The following is a 20,368-nucleotide window of genomic DNA, read 5'->3' as shown; positions in this document are numbered from 1 at the left end:
AGGGGGAGCAATTTTTTATCATTTTTTTTCACTCGAGTCCCACGCGAATGTGAGAATCTGTCAAGAAGGTGGTAAACCATTTTTCTGTACAAATGGTATTTTCTTTTTTTTAATACAACCATTAAGGTTTTTTTATCTCAAATTTCAAAGTCATTACGAGATGTCAAATGAAGTCAAAATATTACATTCTTGATACCATTTTAAAGTGCCCACAGTCTAATTTTTCACATCGTTAACGGTACACAAAACGATTAATCGTAGCAAATGTTACGACTTTTCAAAGTAGACTGTTCTAAACTAGTATTTCGAAAATTTTGATAACATGCTAACTTTATAAATTATTCGATAATTGTACGCAAGTCGAATTTCTAAATCGTCTATGTCATCTTAAAACTCGTTTTGAGAATTACATCATAGCACATCGAATGGTCGAAAACCAACATCAAAAATAGTTATAGGTGCGTCAAATATGCATCCTTAAAAGAAGCTCTAACTCGTATTTTATTTAAAAAAAAAATCAATTATAGTACATTTATTTTTTGTGCAACAAATTTTTCAATATAATTTACACTATTTTATTAAGAAAGTTTATATGGGATATGACATCAAAATTTTTTTAAATTTTAAATCTGGATGAAAAATTACACAAGGTATGAGTTTTGTCCAATATAAAATTTCTCACAACATTTTTACAAGTTTGAATGTATTCCTCTAACTAAAAATATCTACGTTTGTTACTGGGTGAAACTTATATACATATGCAGATTATGGCTACTACATTATCTGTTCAAGAAAACTCTAGTTTTGTGTCCTACTTTAATGTCATGTCCAAACCAAAATGTTTATTGAAGTTTAAACTATTCCAAATTTAAATCAAATGACACAATCTCACAAACCTAACTATCATTGGGTAGTTTTTTCCCCTATACGATTAATTTGGATTTCTTTAGTTCAATTCATGAAGTGGGTATTGTTAGCTGTTTATGCATATTGTTAGAAATTAATTATCGCCATGTTGTTTATACTTTTGAGTAGAGTATAAATGTAAAATGATGTGTTGGCTTTGTTACAATCTATGTCCAATTAAATCCCAATAATAGGAAGTAGTTTGTGGAGTGTTATAAATCTCATTCGTGTGGCCATTGAGAAACAACATGAAATGTTCAATGAGCATTTGACAACATAATTGGTCTCGGTTGGACGAAGTTAATGGCTTTGTCATGTCATGTAGATATTCGTTTGTCATGTCAATAACTCCTTTTATCAATTTATGAGAACCAATGAAATGATTAACGAGTATCGTGTGTAGACCTTGAGTGACATCGAGAATTTTTATTTATTTTTTAATGAAATTTAGTGATCAAGTAGCAACGCAGAGAAAGTCTAATGACCAAGTCATGAGGGAGTTTAAGGAGTGATGTAATTAACATTAAATTTAAGTATAGGAAGTACGCGAATACTTCACCAAATTAGAGGGAGAAACATGTTAATCAGCAAAGACTAGTCACTCACTAGCTGCCAAAGTAATTCTTCTTTCTTTTCTTTTCTTTTTTTGGAGTAAATTCCTCCAAAGTCCCCAATCTTTTATAGGTGTGACACTCCAACCTTTCATTTGTGACTTCCATGTTCCCTATATTTAACACTTATTGAGTGGTATTTCCTTTTGATGAAATAAATTGTTTATGTTAAAGTAAGTTAAATATTCATGCAATACGCATATAATATTTGACTAAAAACTAAATAGATAAAATTTTATATCTACTTCAGAAATAAAATGATAACATTTGATTAAAAACTAAAAAAGATAAAATTGTTATATCTACCCTAGAAACAAAATGGTAACATTTCAACTTATGTTGAAAACTTACATTAAACGTTGGTTTCGTTTTTCCAAATAAGTTTATAATTTTAGTAGCATGTCATATAAGTGTTAACGTCTAAACAAAATATTTTCGGCCAAGCTGGAAAACCATGGTCACAATTCACAAGGTTAGAAGATTGGAGAGAGGACGTCAAGAATAAAAGGTTGAGGACATGGTTGCAATTTACATATGTTTTGCAAGGCCAGTTTTCTTGTTGGGCTTTATCTTGTCACACAATAAATACAAGTTCAAAGTTGCTCGTTCAGTTCCATTTAGGTTTTGAGCAATACTCAACAGGGATGGATCTAATGTTACTAACCCCTAACAGTATCTGAACCACCACTTGCCGCCGGCGGCATGGGATTCCTTTCCCCACCACGGTTAGTTCACACGTTTCTTTTCTAATCTCATATCTGAATCGGACGAAAAGGGCTGGATGCAAATGGGTAGAGCTTGAAACAAATTCGTTCGTGGCTCTGAAATACCTGCAGGTACTCTGCAGGGTGCCTTGCAATTTTCAGCCCTTCACAGAGAAAATGGCTTCATAGTACGGGTTTTGTGCTTCGAATGGGCGTGTGTAGTTAAAAGCAATTTTAGCGACTGCCCTTTCGACTCTTCTTCACAAACCCGCCTCCAAACGCCATTACATTTCTTCATCTATACCCTTTTAAGTTTGAACTAAGTCTATTTCAGTTGATCAAGGAAAATGGGTTTTAATTTTTTTAAGTTGAAATTTGTTTTTGTTTATCGAAATTACAGAATTATTATTGATAGAATTATTGAATACAAGATGAAGTTTTTACACCACTACACAGTGAAATTACCAACTTTACGAAAGGTTAGGGAAAACAATGCTACCAAATATTGGTAAGGAGCAAAATAAAAAGAGCCCGTAAAATTTTGATTTCTTACACATTTAAAGTCAACAACTAATTTCTTTATGGTAAATCTCATTTTGCAGTCATTGGTTTTCAATATAATTTCAACTAGGTCATTAAACTTTAATGAGTAAATTATATATAAACAAGTATTTAAACAAGAATTGGGAATGAGGTTTATTTATCAAAAATCAAGTATTATTATTATAAATTTAAATTAATTTACCTACATCCACGGCTTCACCCCACGCCCTATCCACCCCACACTTCCACTACCACAAGCGTCATCACCACCACCAACAAACAATCAACAACCATCTTAAAATTTGACTAAGCAGATCATAGGAGGAATAAATCATCGAAAACAGCCCCCCAAAAAATCATCTCAAAACCAATGTTGGCACCTTTAACGTCGTTAGTCGATACACAATGGACTACAGTTGCTCAACGTCCTGACATTGCTCGTCCACAAATCACCCTGTTGCAAGGCGATGCTTCGCTCAATGTTGTTGAGCACGACGGGTGTGGTGCTGTGATTTTCTAAGTAATAATTTGTGCTGTGTGCTGGCGGTGACGGCTTTGGCAGTGTGCAATGGTATTACGTAGTTGTTATGAATTGCTAGGAATGGCTCTAGCGAAAGTGGCCTATTTGTAATACTCGAAATATGAATTTTCCACCAACTTTAATTTGTCGATTAAACCTATTTTTCCCTTAAATATATCATTTAACCTATTAACTTATTATCAGGTTCTTATTTGAAATAATGAAAAGTTGAAGTAAAGTTAATAACTAATTTTAACTATACGTTTTATAAAATTTTCAACCACATTTAATCAATTTTCATCAAACTATCCTTGGGCTATGTTTTCTCTTTTTCATTTTTTTAGAAAAATTTTTGGATTTACATGTAAATTTTTTTATTGAAAGATTGTGTGATTGAAAATAGACTCAATCAAGGCCTAATTTAGCACTTGTTTGGCCCCCATTACGTGGAAAAATTAATGGGTGGAATAGTGTTTTTTGAAAAATGAATGGTTGAAAAAGAAGGAAAAAATCTTGATTTACGTATAATATTATTTTATGGAAGATTGTGAGATTGAAAATAGGAGAGAGAAATATGAATTTGGCTCTTGGGTAAGTGCAAGTGTACAAACAGTCTTCCACCTTGTATCCTTGAAGGTATAACCTGCGATTTACCTCCCTCACGATGCTCCAGGGTAGGGGCGATGGGGGACCCTCAAGGTTGGGGTTCAACCTTTTTTTTTTTTTTTTTAAATTGAAGTTTAGTTTAGTTTAGTTAATCGAGACAAGTTAAACTTTTAGTGACTGATTTGAAAGTTTTGTCAAAGTTTGAATGAAATTTGCCCATTTTTCTACTCGAAAAAGAAAGATAAAACAATCAATATAAGGGGTTGTTTGATACAAGTCTTTTCCTTCTAAAACAGTTAACGTTTCACGGTATACATACTACCAACCATTCAATTGGAGACAACATTTTTATATACTAATCAACCTTTGTTGCTTACTTCTCTGCCCGTAGCTACAACACGGAAAGACATACTGAATCGGCACATAACATGTTCGGTGAAATGCTTGAATCAATCCTGCTTTTCTTTCTCTGAGGAATTATAAATTAATCGTTTATCATTCTTCCGTATTTCTTTCAACATGTGGAGGCTATATGAAGGCTGGAATGAAATCCTGAAAATCCAGAAATTCCGAAGAATGGTATCTTATGCAGGATTTTACTGTTTCGTCACACTCATCAGCTACGCCTACACCAATAACACGTAAGTTTATTAGGTCCTCTTTTACTCTAAAAAAGGAATACAGCTTACTCAGTTTATATTATTAGTTTATCCTGTGAACATTTTGCTGGGTTTAAATCTTTTTGTAATAAAGTAGTAGCTGGGTAATGATTCTTTTGAAACTTATACGGGTTTAGATTTATAATTACCCGAATTATTCTCGTTCAGGAAACAATTTTTTCTGCCATTGTTAATTCCTAAGAAAATTTATGGCTTTCAGGATTTTACTTGAAAAAAAATTGAACTTTATATCATGAACAAATTAATTTAAATTTAAATTTTGGGTTGAAATTTAGTTGAAACTTGATATTCTTTTTCCTTTAGATCCAATATGATTTTGTTGAGAATACCGAGGTTTTGATTTTATTTCTATCAATTTTAATGGATGATGCAGAACCAGAGCTGGATACTCGAGGGCTGACCAATTCTATGCATCTTATCCAGCCGGAACCGAGCTTCTAACTGACACTGAAGCTGTTAGTTTGAACATTCACATAAATCGTATTTTTTGACATGGGTTACGTTAGCTAATCACTTTTGTTTGAAATTCAGTTAATTGAGATTTTGACTTTTTGGTAGTTGTATAAAGCTGCACTTGGCAATTGTTTTGAACAAGAGGAGTGGGGACCAGTTGAATGGAGCATTATGGCAAAACATTTTGAACGCCAAGGGAAGTCACCGTATGCATATCATTCAGTAAGTTGATGAGATGTTTATCGATAACATACATGTCCCATTTTTTATTTTGTGCATCTTATGCTGATATTTATTTATGTTAGGTGAGCAGATTTCATTGTCATGGAACTTTAAAAGCTTTATTAAGGTTATATATAATGCTACAGCTTATAATGGCTTGAAGTTCTGTATCATGAAGTTGTCATAGAGAAGTCTACGGATGGAACCAACTTCAAATGTTAGTACATCCCGACTTTATAAAATAAAATGATGCATAATTTTGAATTGAAGTGGTGACTTGTACTTCAATAACAAGAGATAAGGTGTCATAAATTCTATGGCTTTGTTTCATTTGTAGTTAATTAAGTTACATAACCACAAAAAATTCAAATTTCAAATTTACCCATCCACTTCCTACTGGACATTTTCTAATGTGTATGAAATGCGTGGACATCCTTTTTTTTTTTTCCCACATGTCTATCTATTAATTTTGAGGGGTTTCAAGTATATTTTATTAGTAGGTGGTTATCTTTGACAAGAGACCTCCAAAAATTGGGTGTGTCAAGTAACACGGGATGACTTGAGTTTGAAGACTGATAGGCACTCTGTTTTCAAAGCCTCATTGTTTTAGGGAGTAATTATTATGTGCCCCCAAACAGAAAAAAATGTGAGGATATAGAAGCATCTTTTGGGTGGTTGTATAGAAACACAAGGGTATTAGATTTTATTGAACTGTTTTGGAGCTTAATCATCTTCTTTTCACATTCTTTGAATAGCTGGGGGCATTAAGGAATATCCTGAAAGGCATTTGGATTAGTCAAAACAATTTGAAAGTTGAAATGGAGTTTGCAAGAATGTGATTTTGCCTCTGTAGATATAGTATGATTTGAATCTAGCTGATTTTGATGACTTCAGTGTTAATGTCAAATCACTATGGGGCGTCCAATTAAATTTGGTAAATAATGCTTGGGTACAAGATACCTGACCAGGTTTGTAGTATCGTTTATACATTTTTTTGTACTGAACCTTCTTTTTATGTATGGGGATAATGATAATAAAATCATTAATTGGAGGGATTCACAATGGTGGACCTTTTAAGAATTGACTTCGAATCCGTATTCCTTTTTGCTTCTTATATTTGTTTACCATTTGTGTTCTTATTTGATTTTTGTTTAGTAATTTTTCTTTACTGTGAGTGGATGAGGCCAAACTTGGTTGTTCTAGTTTTGATGTTGCAATTATGTCTTGTATGATAATTCTAAACCTTCATTACTTCGCTTGAGTTTTGTTGCTACCATGTTATTTAATTTTGATTTCAATTTGGTAATACTAACAAAATCTGTAATGGTGAATACATTCCATGGTATTGTTACTAATTTCTTACTAGTTAATTCTATCTGGTGATGAATAAGACACGGGAGTTAATTTTAATAGTGCAATGATAAATATTGATGCCATCTCCAACTAATTTTACTAGTTTTACAGGACTTGAGTTGTAGAGAAATAGTTGGAGTCATTTATGTTTCTCTCTCCATTTTTGCTCCCTAGTGCATGATACAAAGTGACATGAGGGACTTCATCTCCCTGCATGTTTGAATTAGAAATGATAATACAGTTTTAGTAAGGGTATTTGGTTAGATCAATTTGAAAATGATCACCCAGTTAATGGAATATATTTACATCCCCTTAAATTAGAGGGCATTGGGCAACTCTTTGAGAGTATTTGTTCGACAAGTATCTCCACCTCTATTGATTGCTTCCTTTTCCATTTGTTTGAAACCAATGTCAATTTCCCCTCATTTTATTTTCAAGAATGTGTTATAAGATGACATTGTCAACATACATAGCTCCACATGTCCTTCATTTCCTTGCTTCAAGCAGGAGATATGAGGGTCCAGATATCTCTTTATGTCATAAATTAGGTCAAAGTAGAAAGTCGAAAGAACATCTTTTCTACCCTTCAATTGAAAAATTCATGGCAATATACACTAGAACATTCATTTTAATATGGAGTGAAAATTAATTACTTGAGGAAATTCGAAAGTTTTCTGCAGTATTTTAAACACCAGATATCACTCAGATACAAATTAGGGTCGAAGTGGAAAGATGAAAGAACATTTTTTTTCAACTCTTCAATAATGTTTCCTGCAAAGTTAAACTATACATGATAATTATTAGAGGAGAATTCCAAAGTTTTGACATTTCTTCATTTGTTGTGTTTAAGTTTTGAATATTCATTGTCATTAACCCATGCGAATGCACAATTTTGTTTGCTCTAATTGTTCTCTCTTTCTGCAGAAAGTGCCATTTGCAGTCCGTATCTCCTGGGTCAATCATACAATTCCACTATGAAAAGTTGAAGAGCATATTACCACATACCACATATATGTTAAAACATAAAATACACCAATTGTGTTTGACCATGCAGTCCTTATATTTCGTGCCCAAATTTTGTGTAAATCAAGTGTCCATAAAATATTTTCATGCAGTGACTGGTGCTGACCTGAAATATTAACATAGGAAGTGAGAATCAATCTAATCTCAGTGGGGTCAGGCGGCTGTAAAATGTTGTGTTGTTCACCTCCTGAAATCCTAAAATTGTAGAATGGAAAAACCTCAATATATCCGGGAAACAGTTTGCTTTATAGCTTTTATGCTTCTATGGTTGAGATGATTGTATCAACAAGTTTACCGCAGTCCTGAATAGAATTTGAAGCAAAAGTTGGTGTCCATTTCTATAACGTAGTTGGGCATAATTAGTAACGGCTTCTGCTTTCCTTGTCAATCTACGTCACTAGGATCCAAAACTGCATCACATTTTTATCTTGTTTGTTTGTGGCCTTCTACTGGATTGAGTCTAACCATTTTGGTTACGAGTAATGTATTATCCTCTTGTTTCTAATCATTCTTCACTTGGTATTTCTTCCTTCGTGTTACTAAGATTTACATTGAACTGATTCTTTGAACTGAAAGTTTTGCCTGCTAGTTAATACTTACCCGGCTTTTTACATGTGATTTTCAAGTACACAATCATGCAATAGGTGAATATGATACTATGAAAACAATATATCTGCTTGATATAATGTCTGTTCAACCAAATTGAGGATCAGAGCCTAAGGGAACCTCGGCATTAAATTCCTAGTTCAAGCACGATAATTGCTAGCTCTTATCTGTTTTTGCACTTTTTTTTTCTTTTTTTTTCGTGAGTAACCACTTCTGGGACGCGCCTAAAAAATTTGGTTGAGACCTTGAAATTCCTGATTTAGTTTTGATATCCGTTCTTGACGTAGGGGTCTTTTAAGCCAATTTGTTTATTAGACTAGGTGAACATTGACAATACCTGTTCTACTTCAGAGAGTTGATAAACACTTTAGGTTATTCTTAAGCTGCTGATTTCCTGGTTGATAGCCTCTAACCAACTCGTGAAAGAATTGTTCTTAGAGTCGAGATGGATCGACTTTGTAATTCGATTTTGAAATTTTCTTTCGTTCAAAGACAAATTGCGTGTTCTGTTCTGAGAATTGTAACATCTATCTTCTGAATAGAGTGCATGCCATGTTTCTGAATTATTATTATGTCAATGTTGCAGCAATACATGGCACACCTTGCTTCCCATGGACAACTTGATGGGAGTGGCTAGCTGAAGGAGTCGACACAAACACGAAAGCTGACACTACATGGCAAAGCTCTGAGAGCCTTGAATCGATCAATTTTCGAGGAATAATGAAAGTGCCATAATTGAATTATTCATTTTTAGATACAAACCATTGCCATTTTCTATTATTTTAATCATGCTCCATGATGTTTGAAGTTCGTAAACTATATTGAAAAAATGTTAGAATCCCATTACTATATTCATAGTATTAAAAAAATAAATAAAAAAATAGCATCAAATTAAATCAATCTAATTAAGGGCAGCCCCTGAACTTCTGCCTTCGTCAAGATGCCCCTTCTTAAACCTGAGGAGAGCTTACCAAGTTCATCTTCGTGCCTATTTTCTTATCCTCCAACGAGCTTCTGCCTTCGTCAAGCTGCCCCTTCTTAAACCTGAGGAGAGATTACCAAGTTAATCTTCGTGCCTATTTTCTTATCGTCCTACGAATGTGATTAATCGACTTTTTCTAGCTTAAGGGGCTATGTCAAAACATGTTTTGCCTTGTATAAGCAGAGATTTCTTAGTGAGTATGCTTGACTTGGGGAAAATTGGTCCATTATGATGCATATTTACTAAATTATTTTTGACAAAGAAACCTTTTTCTTTGGTCCAAGTCATCTCGAACCCTGACTTGTTGACTAGCTTAAAAATTTTACTTATGAGGAAATAAGTAACTTTGAAGATAAATAATTTCTTCAATTGTCTAGGACCAACTTCTTTGCATAATATTGTGGCACAAAGGAATAGCTGGGGAAGAGAATGACTTGGTTTTGGATCATCATTGAAAAACAAACAAATTAATAAACCTTGCTTTCATCCGAATCTTCACAAAAACTATACACGAAGTTTCCAATTTATACTTGTCAGTTAACTTTTACTGGCAATAACATAATAAAAAGAGTTGTTTCAGAACCCGGGATAAAATCTTGGGTTCCATTCCAGCCACCTCGACCCTGGATCTTCACACATGCGGGGCCCGTCCCTTTTACATCGGGGGCCGAGGTGCCCCTGGACTGAATCCTGGGATTTTATCCCGGGATCTCCGGCTTTTTTCCATAATAAATACTGCAAGAAGGAAATAAGCATGATAGACCTCAAATTAATCAGATAACAACTCTGTACGGTTCACATTATCAAAATCAACACACAGCATTTTTCACAGGGAAAACAGAGTCACCAATTTATCTTCCCATAAATTAATAATTTAACATATAAAAGCAGATAGATTTAACCTTGCATTGACCCCATTATCATCCTTCCAGGAAGCCGAGAAATGCAGATAAGTGGGCAAAGCAAGTAGAATTCTTCTCCTCAACACATTATATTCCCTGTTTGCAAATTATTGAATTTTAGAAATTAAAGACATTAAATATGGAAAAATACAGCTCGTCTTCCTTACTACTACACCTACTCACCGCAGAGGAAGCAACAACGCACAAGGGGAATATTAATCAGGCTCTCTGTTATCAAATCCAAAATTCTCTTCTTAGCCAAAAAAGAACAAGATTTTACTTGGTTCAATCACATTATATGGCTTCTACTGACACATATACTTGTTAACTAACGATAGACACACTTACCTCATAATCCCTGCTGTCTACACCAACACACGAGGCAGAACTAATGCTAGAACTCCTTAATAAGCAACGAGCACTGCAGCATGATTTCCTACGTCCATTTTGAGTAGCCTTTACGCTTGTATTGGAAACTTCTAATCCTTTCATCTCTGGTAATTTTGAGGGGCTAAGAAGACATGGGCGTAGAATAGTAACCACAGTTTGACTTTTAGAGTTGTTATTCTGCTCGGTGTCCTCATCGATGGGTGTATAGACTCGTTCCCTGAGTGTAAAATTATGAAGCTATTAGCTTATTGTTGCCATGAGAAACTTGAACCAAATGTTAGCCAGAAATATTTAAAATGCCTTACCTGGGCAAGGAGGCATAACGCCTTTGAATTGGAGCTCTTTCTACTTTACCAGAATGCTCCTCAAGTTGGACAAATTGTTGCTTAAATTGATCAACTCCACTGAAATAATATAAGTCAATATTCTTCAGCAAGCCATAATTATCTGCAGTCTCTTACTGCCGAATTTAATACAAAAGACCAAGTGTAAACTGAAGCACAAAAACTGTGATATAGAATGTGCATTTCATCCTTAAAATAATAACACCACAGAATATTAGATATCTCAGTTAGTTTCTTTAAAAGTAAAATGACATGTCAACTACCATCCTTCATGGATTGTTGGCAAGAACTACCAGCTTTAAAAAAAATTAAACCAGTGAAAATGCTTTTGTTGATTCACATGGATGCCATAGTATCATCATTTGAAGTGGGGCAATGTGCAGCTTTCATATAGTAGTCTCTAGTACTCTAAGAAACACTTCGGTCCAAATATCATGTAAATATATTAACGCTGAACAGTGAACATGTTTGGACCCAATGATTCCTCTCTTTTTCTCCCATAATCAAGTGCTTGTTTCGACTGATAATAATTACATTAAATTTAAGGGTCAAACTTTAATTTTTACCACACATTTTGTAGGATCCACAACTATACCCACTTATCAAATACTCACTCCTATCACATTATCATTTCATTAACTTAATAATGCAATCCAAACAAGCACTAAATTGCAGATTCTGCCTTGAGAAGTGATGCTCCCAGCTACCAATCCAACCCACCAAGAGTCAAATACCCATAGTCCAAGGAAAGAAGCCAATCTCAATCATTAGAAAATCATTTAGAGATAGATCAGTGGAAGTATACATAAGAAAGATCAGAGTGATTAGGAGCTTGGATCGAAAAAGTATTGGAGATTTGGTGAAAAAGATATATTGATTAGTTATAAATGGATACATTAGAAAAATGAGAACAGAAAATTTATGTTGTATTTGATTAAGCAACGTCTCAAAAATGTCTTGTATCAAACTAGAAGTTGAGGAGAATTCTTTTGATTGTCAAACCTTGGATACATAAAGTGAGTCTGGTCCACGCCACGGAGGTATTCCTGGAGCATCTGGGGATGATACTCCAAGATCTGTTTGCTTCGTTAAGATACAATGTAAGTAATAGCTAACAGCTAACACAGATATACCATATTGGCCTAAAGATCACTAGCAATGTTCATACCTCCCTGTAGATTAGCTCTTTTACATCATCTTTTGTTAAATTTCTCCTTTCAAATTCAAACTCAAATTTTGAAATTGGTTGAGTTGATGATTCATCTTTGACATTTGCCAAACCATAAAAATATGGATCTGCCAATGCCTGCAGTTAGAAATAATTGATAGTATCAATGAACCCATCCTAAATACTGATATTGCATTTATCAACTGAAGGAAATGTGAAACAACATATTTGATTTACTAAATCTCACCTCTTCAGCAGATGGACGATCTTTGGGATCAAATGCTATCAAACGTTCAAGTAAACGAAGAGCCAGTGGATCAACATTTGGAAACTTTTGTGAGAGAGGAACAGGTGCTTTCCTTTTCACGCTACTTAAATATCTTCGTGCCTTCTCATTTCGAATCTGTAAGTAGAAAAAAGGTCAAATTGTCAAATGATAAGCTTCGTTTATTTCATACGTTCTGAAATAATCTGTTGCTAATTATCATGAGATACAAATTTTTGAAAACTAATAATGTGACCAGAATCTTCTCAAAGATAAGTTAACTAACTAATTAAAGATGGAACTTACCCTGGAAAGGCATTCAGAAGAAGGTGAACCAAGAAGTTCAGTTATGAGATCCAGTTGGTGGACAACATTCTTCCCAGGAAACAATGGTTTGCCCGTGAGAATTACTGCAAATATACATCCTATACTCCAGATATCAATAGCAGGAGTTTATTGCAAAAAACACTAAATCTTAGAATATCCTTGAAAGGATTTCGATGGACAATTTTACAATCAGATGAACAAAATAGTTTATAAAAAATTGATTCCTATATGGTTGAATCGTTGCCATACTTACGGAACTGAACTTGAGGTTTTGTCTCAGAGAGAAGTTTCTTGATTCTTGAATGTTTGGAGATTATTTCAGAAACATATGCAAGTAAACTTGTCCATTCCAGAAAAACCATTTGATAAAAAGTTATTCATGTAATTCTGACAGAACGCAATCTCCCATAAATAGAAATCTTTTTGAAGTTAGAATGACAAATTTAAAAGAGTATGTATTAAGAACCTCATCAACGGACAATTTTATAATTCACAAATGTGCAACGTGACTATGATAATTTCAACGATAAACAATAAACTTTCCCAGATTGTATCCTAGTTGGAACTTTCATGAACAAAGACTTGAACAAGGATTGGAAAAGTGTAAGGGGAAAAGTATCAAATTAGCCAAGTAATATCTATCAAGTTATAATCAACACTAAGCAATATTATTTAAGTATATAATTAGCTAAGTAACTGATAAGAAACCGACCAGAACAACACGATTAATTGCCATATTGAGAAGTGTTTCTATTGAATAATTCGGGAATTACAAGAAATTAAAGACCAGTAAGCCTATAGAAGGCTGTAAACAAGAATTAGACCCACAGACAACTCAGTTTCTGCCTCCCGAGCTCCTGCCTCACTATTCTTATTTATATGCTTTAACTAACAGAAAGTTGTTGCTCCATATCCCCCCAACAGAAATTAGTTTACCCGTTTCCCGCCTCCATTTGCGAGACCTGCTTCTTTGCCCTTCTAGAATAAGTGTAGTGAATTGGTGGCTTAACATTACCCCCGCCTTTCAAAGACACCTTGTCCTTAAAGTGGAAGTCGGGGAAGTGTTGCAAGATTGATTCAGCTGATTCCCAAAAGGCTTCAGATTGGGGCAGACCCCTCCACTACGCAAGCACTTCCATGCCAGTCAGCCTATGACGGGTTTCTAAAACCTTTTCAAGTTCCACGACCCATTCCAAATTACCTGCAAGATGTGGGGGAAACTCTTGGCTTGCACCTTGTGCCCCAAGCGCTTTTTTAAGTTGCGAGACATGGAACATAGGATATATAGCTGCGGAAGGTGGCAACTTCACACGATACGCCACAGGCCCTATCCGTTCTTCAATCTCAAACGGACCGAAGTATTTAGGGCCCAGCTTCTCATTGGGTTTTCTTGCAAGGGAGCGGAGGCGATAGGGCCGGAGTTTGATGTACACCAAGTCTCCAATACTCAATTAGACATCTCGCCTGTGACGGTCTGCTAACTCCTTCATCTTTTCCTGGGCATGTTGCAGATGAGATTTCAGCTCCTCCAACATATGATCTTTGGTCTGTAATTGCTGCTCTACTGATTGAATTGTAGTGGTCTGGCTGCCGTAACGGATGAGTGGGGGAGGGTCCCTTCCATAGACTGCTTTGAAAGGTGTTGTATTTGTAGAGGAGCGAAAAGTGGTCTTATACCAGTACTTTGCCCAGGAAATCCAATTGCTCTAGCTCTTTGGTTTGCCATAGGTAAAGCATCGAAGATACGTTTCCACACACTGATTAACCACCTCAATCTGCCCATCTGATTGCGGATGGTAAGCTGTGATTCAACGGAGGATAGTCCCCTGGCGGCGAAAAAGTTTTGACCAGAAGTGACAAAGAAACACTTTGTCATGATCTGAGACAATGGACCTTGGAATACCATGGAGTCTGACAATTTTCTTAATGAAGACTGCAGCTACTCCCTCCACAGTAAAGGGATGTTTTCGTGGCAAGAAATGGGCATACTTACTGAGGCGATCAACCCCCACCAGCAGGGAATTGTAATTTCTAGATTTTGGTAGGCCCTCTATGAAGTCCATTGAAACATCTTCCCATATAAGAGTGGGAACTAGTAGGGGCTGCAAGAGGCCTGCTGGGGAAAGTGCAAGACTCTTACTTTGTTGGCAAACCGGACATTCTTCCACAAACTTCTTAATGTCCTGTTTAATCCCACCCAATATAGATCACTAGTAAGTCACTTATAAGTTCGGAGGAAACCTGAATGCCCCCGGCCAAGCTACTGTGGAATTCTCTCAAGAAAATCAAAATTAGCGGGGAGGATTGGGGAGTGCTAGACGTCCTTTATACAGTAACTTCCCGTGCTCCAATGAGAAATGTGGATACCCATTTGGATCTTCCTGCAGCCCTTTTTTTATTTTAGAGAGGTATGAATCCTTGTCTACTTGTGCATCGAGCAACTGATTGTCCACAACACCTTGGCTGGTTAAGGTAGCTAACTCAACCAAGGGATATAGGTGCGACAATGCATCTGCCGCCTTGTTCTCCATTCCAGGACGATAGTGGATCTCCAAATCATATCCCATCAATTTTGTCACCCACCGTTGGAAATCCTAGGAATTACACGCTGTTCCAACAAGTACTTTAGACTTCGTTGATCAGTACGCACAACAAATTTTCTCCCCAGCACATAATGCCTCCATTTTTGGACGGCTAGGACAATGGCCATTAATTCCCTCTCATAGATGGATTTGTGTAGAGATTTTCCGGACAATACCTGACTGTAATAGGCAATAGGGCGCTGCTACTGCATAAGAACCGTCCCTAACCCGTGGCTCGAGGCTCTGTCTCGATAATGAAGGGCTTTGAGAAATCCTGAAGAGCTAATACGGGTACTATCGTCATAGCCAACTTCAGTTTTTGAAAGGCAGCTTCTGCATCATCGTTCCACTTGAAAGCATCCTTTCGTAATTGTTGCATAAGAGGCCATGATTTGCACCACAGCCGGCTACAAACCTCCTGCAGTAGCCAGTCAATCCCAGAAACCCGCGAAGTTCTCAAATGTTACGAGGGATTGGCCATTGTACCATTGCTGCTATCTTGCTAGGATCTGCTGCTACTCCTTCAGCTAAGATTAAGTGCCCCAAATATTCTATCTGATGCTGCCCAAAGTGACACTTTTTTTGCATTAGCGTAGAGATGATTTGTTGCCAAGATTGTCAATACCTCCTGCAGGTGTTGCTCATGGGCTTCCAAACTCTTGCTATAGATCAGAATGTTATCGAAGAAGAGCAACACAAATTTCCTCAGCTGCCTCTGAAAGACCTGATTCATCAGAGATTGGAATGTGGCTGGCGCATTAGACAGGCCGAAGGGCATGACCAAGAACTCGTAGTGCCCCTCGTGAGTCCGGAACGCCGTATTATGAACATCCTCCTTTACTCTAATTTGGTGATATCCCGACCTCAAATCCAGTTTGGAGAAGATTGCAACACCATGTAGCTCGTTCAGCAGTTCATCAATGATCGGGATGGGGAGCTTATCTGGAATGGTTGCTTTGTTCAGGGCCCGGTAATCTACACAGAACCTCCAACTCCTGTCTTTCTTCTTCACAAGTAAAACAGGGCTGGAGAACGGGCTAACACTAGGCTGTATAATTCTAGCAGTTAACATCTCCTGGACCAACTGTTCAATCTCGTTCTTCTAAAAATGGGGATATCTGTAAGGCCTCACGTTAATTGGTTCAGTCCTCCCCTTCAAGGGAATGGCATGATCAATACCACGGCTTGGGGGAAGCCCTAGTGGTGTAATAAACACCTGTTGACGTTGCTGTAATATCCCTTGTATCCCTGCAGGTGGTACTCCCCCTCCCTCGCTGATTTCGATTTTACCCAAAGGGTCCTTCCATTCAACCAATATTCCCTGTCCTTCATGTTGTAAGGTTTTCATCATTAACTTTAATGATACCCCTGATTTTTAAAGGCAGGGGTCCCCTTTTAATATCCTCACCGAATTCCCCAATTGGAACCTCATCGACAAGCGTTTCCAGCTAACCTCCATGTCACCTAAACTTCCTAACCATTGCATTCCCAACACCATCCATACTTCCTAACTCTAGCGGCAAGAAATCCTCCACTATAGTTAGCCCTTGCAGTTCCAGAGCTACTCCCCTGCATATCCCCTTCCCTTGCATGGATTTACCCGACCCCATCACCACTCCATAATTAGTCGTGGCTGTCATCGGAAGATCCAATTTCTGAACCAGCTCAAGGGATATAAAGTTGTGGGTTGCACCACAATCAATTAATACCATCATTCCACACCCTCCTATAATCCCTTTTAGCTTCATCGTCCCAAGTGTAGTCAAGCCGACCACGGAGTTGAGTGATAGTTCGACTGTGTCTCTTACCTCGAAGGGCTGCTCTTCCTCCACCCAGACATCCCCTTCTTCCTCGTAACCTCCCTCTCCTTCGACCAGCAAAACCTGCAACTTGCGGTTCCGACATTGATGGCCGGCCACATACTTCTCGTCACACTTAAAACACAGCCCCTTGTCACGCCTGAGCTGCCATTCAGCTTCGGATAACCTCTTCAATGGCTTGGTTGTGGTCGGTCCCTCTCCGACTGTGATGGTCTTCGTTAAAAATCCCTCAAATTGCCTCGCATCTGCCCGACTTGTAGGGGAAGTGGGCTTAAATGACTTATGGTTCATGGGCTCCTAGAGCTTTTTTAGAATCAGGTTCCTATCTTCAATTTTCTGGGCCATCTCCATAGTTGGGCCCAACCCCTTTGGACCCAGTAGCCTCACTTTAGCCCTTATATCAATTCTCAACCCATTAACAAACGTGCTTTCTAGCACTTCGTCGGAGATGCACTTCAGGGGAGCGGCAAGCAACTCGAATTCTCGCCGGAATTCCGCTACTGTCCCCCTTTGTTTTATAGCCAGAAATTTTTCACAGAGGTTCCCCTTTTGCATAGGCCGGAAACGCAGCAGTAATGCCTCCCGGAATTGCTGCCCATTGAAACCAAGATAGTGCATCTCCATCCAAGCCGACTACCACTGCTCCCAACTTCTCTCGTTTGGTAAGCCCATTTACTTCGAAATACCTCTCTGCTCAAAACAGCCACCACTGAAGATGGGCATCTCCATTTTTCGCACCTCCTCCAGCTATCTTCATCCCTGCTCTCGAAGGTGTTCGTTGAGGGCCTCCCAAAGCTAGCTCCTCCTATTCCTTCCTGCCATTTCTCTGGTTCATCTACATGCTAGACCTTCTCCACTTTTGATTACACTTCTAGCTATCTTCATCCCTGCTCTGGAAGGTGTTCGTTGAGGGCCTCCCAAAGCTAGCTCCTTCTATTCCTTCCTGCCATTTCTCTAGTTCGTCTACATGCTAGACCTTCTCCACTTCTGATTGCACTGATCCTTCCGTCACACTAGCCTTCCCCTCTCTCTTGGAGTTTTAGCTCAGCCCTTCCACTTTGTGTATTAGAGCTGCCACGTTCTGGGCAAGCTGCTCCACCGTTTTGTCCAAGCCACGCATCCCTTCCATCGTCTTCTCCAAGCCATGCATCCATGCCCTCATCTCCTCCATGTCCTTCTCCACGGTGTCGACTCTACCCTCTGTCTTTTTCTGTGCCATGGAAAGAAACCGCTCTAATACCGGTTGATAAGAAACCGACCGGAACAACACGATTAATTGCCGTATTGAGAAGTGTTTCTATTGAATAATTCAGGAATTACAAGAAATTAAAGACCAGTAAGCCTATAGAAGGCTGTAAACAAGAATTAGACCCATAGACTACTCAATTTCTGCCTCCCGAGCTCCTACCTCACTATTCTTATTTATATGCTTTAACTAACAGAAAGTTGTTACTCCATATCCCCCAACAGAAATTAGTTTACCCCTTTCCCGCCTCCACTTGCGAGACCCGCTTCTTTGCCCTTGTGGAATAAGTGTAGTGAATTGGTGGCTTAACAGTAACATTATTCAAGAATCAAATGGAAATTGCATTAAAAAGGTTTGACATATTAAAAGCTACACATTATTTGTCAAGTAACCAAACAAGAATGAGCGATGCAATACAACATTGGCTTTGAAACATAATATTCAACTAACTTACTGGGTAATTTCAAGATGAATTCTAAACGGAGCACTAGTACAAATAAAGCAAAACAAGCAAAAGGTGGATACAGCAAGAGTTGAATTTAATCAGAAGTATCAACTTCAAAATTTCAATAAAGCTGATTTAACAGCATATATTATCGGCAACAGTCAAGCTCCCACATCTATGTGAAAACTGTTACTGCACGATATAGATACTTACTTTGGAGAAAAAGGAACCACAAAGTTCAGGAGCACGGTACCATTGAGTTGCCACATAATCCTATAAATAATGGACATTTTGAGTAAGAAATTAAATGGATAAGAAAAATGAAAAATAATGGCTACTATTCGGTGTCAGACCAAGAAAAAATAAATGAAACATGAAAAGCAGTTAAAGAGTGCTTTATCCTTCCAAATATCGTTGTATAAATCACATACAGTCCAGAACACAGCAGATGGAGCATCACCAAATGATGCACGAGCTAGTCCAAAATCACATATCTTCAACTTGCAGTCTGCATTAGCAAGGATGTTTTTGGGTTTCAAATCACGGTGGAACACATTTGCTGCAGCAAGAAAGTTCGAAGTATCATTTAGACCGAGAAAGAGCAAAGAATGAGGATATTATAAAATCTGTAAAAGAAAAGTCCAACCTGAATGTATATATTTCAAAGCTCGAAGCAGCTGATACAGAAAAAACTGATGATGCCCTGGAATAAGATCATCATTTGTCTTGAGTAGGTGATGAATGTCTGTTTCCATCAATTCAAAAACAACATAGATATCCTTGAATTCTCTCCGACATGAAGGCAACATTATATGCTTTATTTCTACTATATCTGGGTGCCGAAGTAACCGGAGGAGCTTGATTTCTCTAAGAATGCGAGTGGCTTCAGAAACATGCTAAAAAACATTGTCAATCTTTTTTATAGCTACCTTTTCTCCCGTGTGTGAAACTGCAGCAGCCACAACACCATAACTTCCTTTGCCAGCAACCTCTTGGATTTCATACAAATTTGCTTCACCATATTCAGTAAAAAATTCCTTGAAAGACATAACATGTAAAACAGAATTATCAATATTTCCACTTTAGGATACAAAGCCAAGTATTCGAGAAGAGAACAATCAAAATCACGTAAATTTTGTAGCTACATATACTACCGAGCACAAACTGTGAACTAAATAGAATGTTTAAATTTTAGAAACAAAGAAAAAATTGTTAACAAGAGAGGACGCACTAGAGGTTCCTTCACATACTATATTAGTTTCCCAGTTATAAGGTTCTTATTCAGATGCAATCATACAGGGAGTACTCATAAGATGGTGTGGTGCAGAATTAGTTATTGCAGAACCTAGAAAAACAAAATGCACGAGAACGTTTCATTACAGTGAATCCCTATGGTGCAGAATTAGTTATTACAAAACCTTGAAACAAAATGCACAAGAATATTTGAAAGGAGAAAATAAATTATTCTCAAATAGGCATACATGTTTAAACGATCAATGTATGCGCACAAATTGCAAGGATCCTACCAATTCTTCGATCTTAACTTCATCTAGGTCCTTACTTTCCTCAATAGCAGTGACTTTAGGCCTAAATCGCTCAGGTAGGGATCTAAGTACCTTTCTCACTATCTTGGTCTCGGGAATTCTCTCACAACAACATAAACCAAAGCA

At 37.2% G+C, this 20,368-nt stretch overlaps 1 protein-coding gene and 1 pseudogene across 4 annotated transcripts; one reads left to right on the top strand and one right to left on the bottom strand.

Annotated features, from left to right (window-relative positions):
- The first annotated feature begins 2,134 nt into the window (after positions 1-2,134).
- Positions 2,135-9,067, top strand: LOC111396333. 4 transcript variants are annotated; one of them, XR_002702984.1, is made up of 6 exons: positions 2,135-2,242; positions 4,418-4,531; positions 4,944-5,025; positions 5,129-5,245; positions 5,329-5,462; positions 8,814-9,067. XR_002702984.1 is itself a non-coding variant. In XM_023022742.1 (5 exons), the coding sequence occupies exons 1-5, from the start codon at positions 2,220-2,222 to the stop codon at positions 7,574-7,576; spliced, it is 390 nt and encodes a 129-aa protein (XP_022878510.1). In that variant the 5' UTR covers positions 2,135-2,219; the 3' UTR covers positions 7,577-8,785. The 4 variants fall into 4 exon arrangements, 2 of the variants coding, with proteins under 2 accessions (XP_022878510.1, XP_022878511.1); XR_002702985.1 differs by having other exon boundaries at positions 2,136-2,242; positions 5,392-5,462; XM_023022742.1 differs by lacking the exons at positions 5,329-5,462; positions 8,814-9,067 and adding an exon at positions 7,523-8,785.
- Positions 8,854-20,202, bottom strand: LOC111396334 (annotated as a pseudogene).
- Between the last annotated feature and the right edge of the window lie 166 nt (positions 20,203-20,368).

Source organism: Olea europaea, chromosome 6 (assembly GCF_002742605.1).
Source record: "Olea europaea var. sylvestris chromosome 6, O_europaea_v1, whole genome shotgun sequence".
Lineage (NCBI taxonomy): Eukaryota > Viridiplantae > Streptophyta > Magnoliopsida > Lamiales > Oleaceae > Olea > Olea europaea.
The sequence above is the reverse complement of the archived record's forward strand: the minus strand, read 5'-3'. Positions and strand labels throughout refer to the sequence as shown.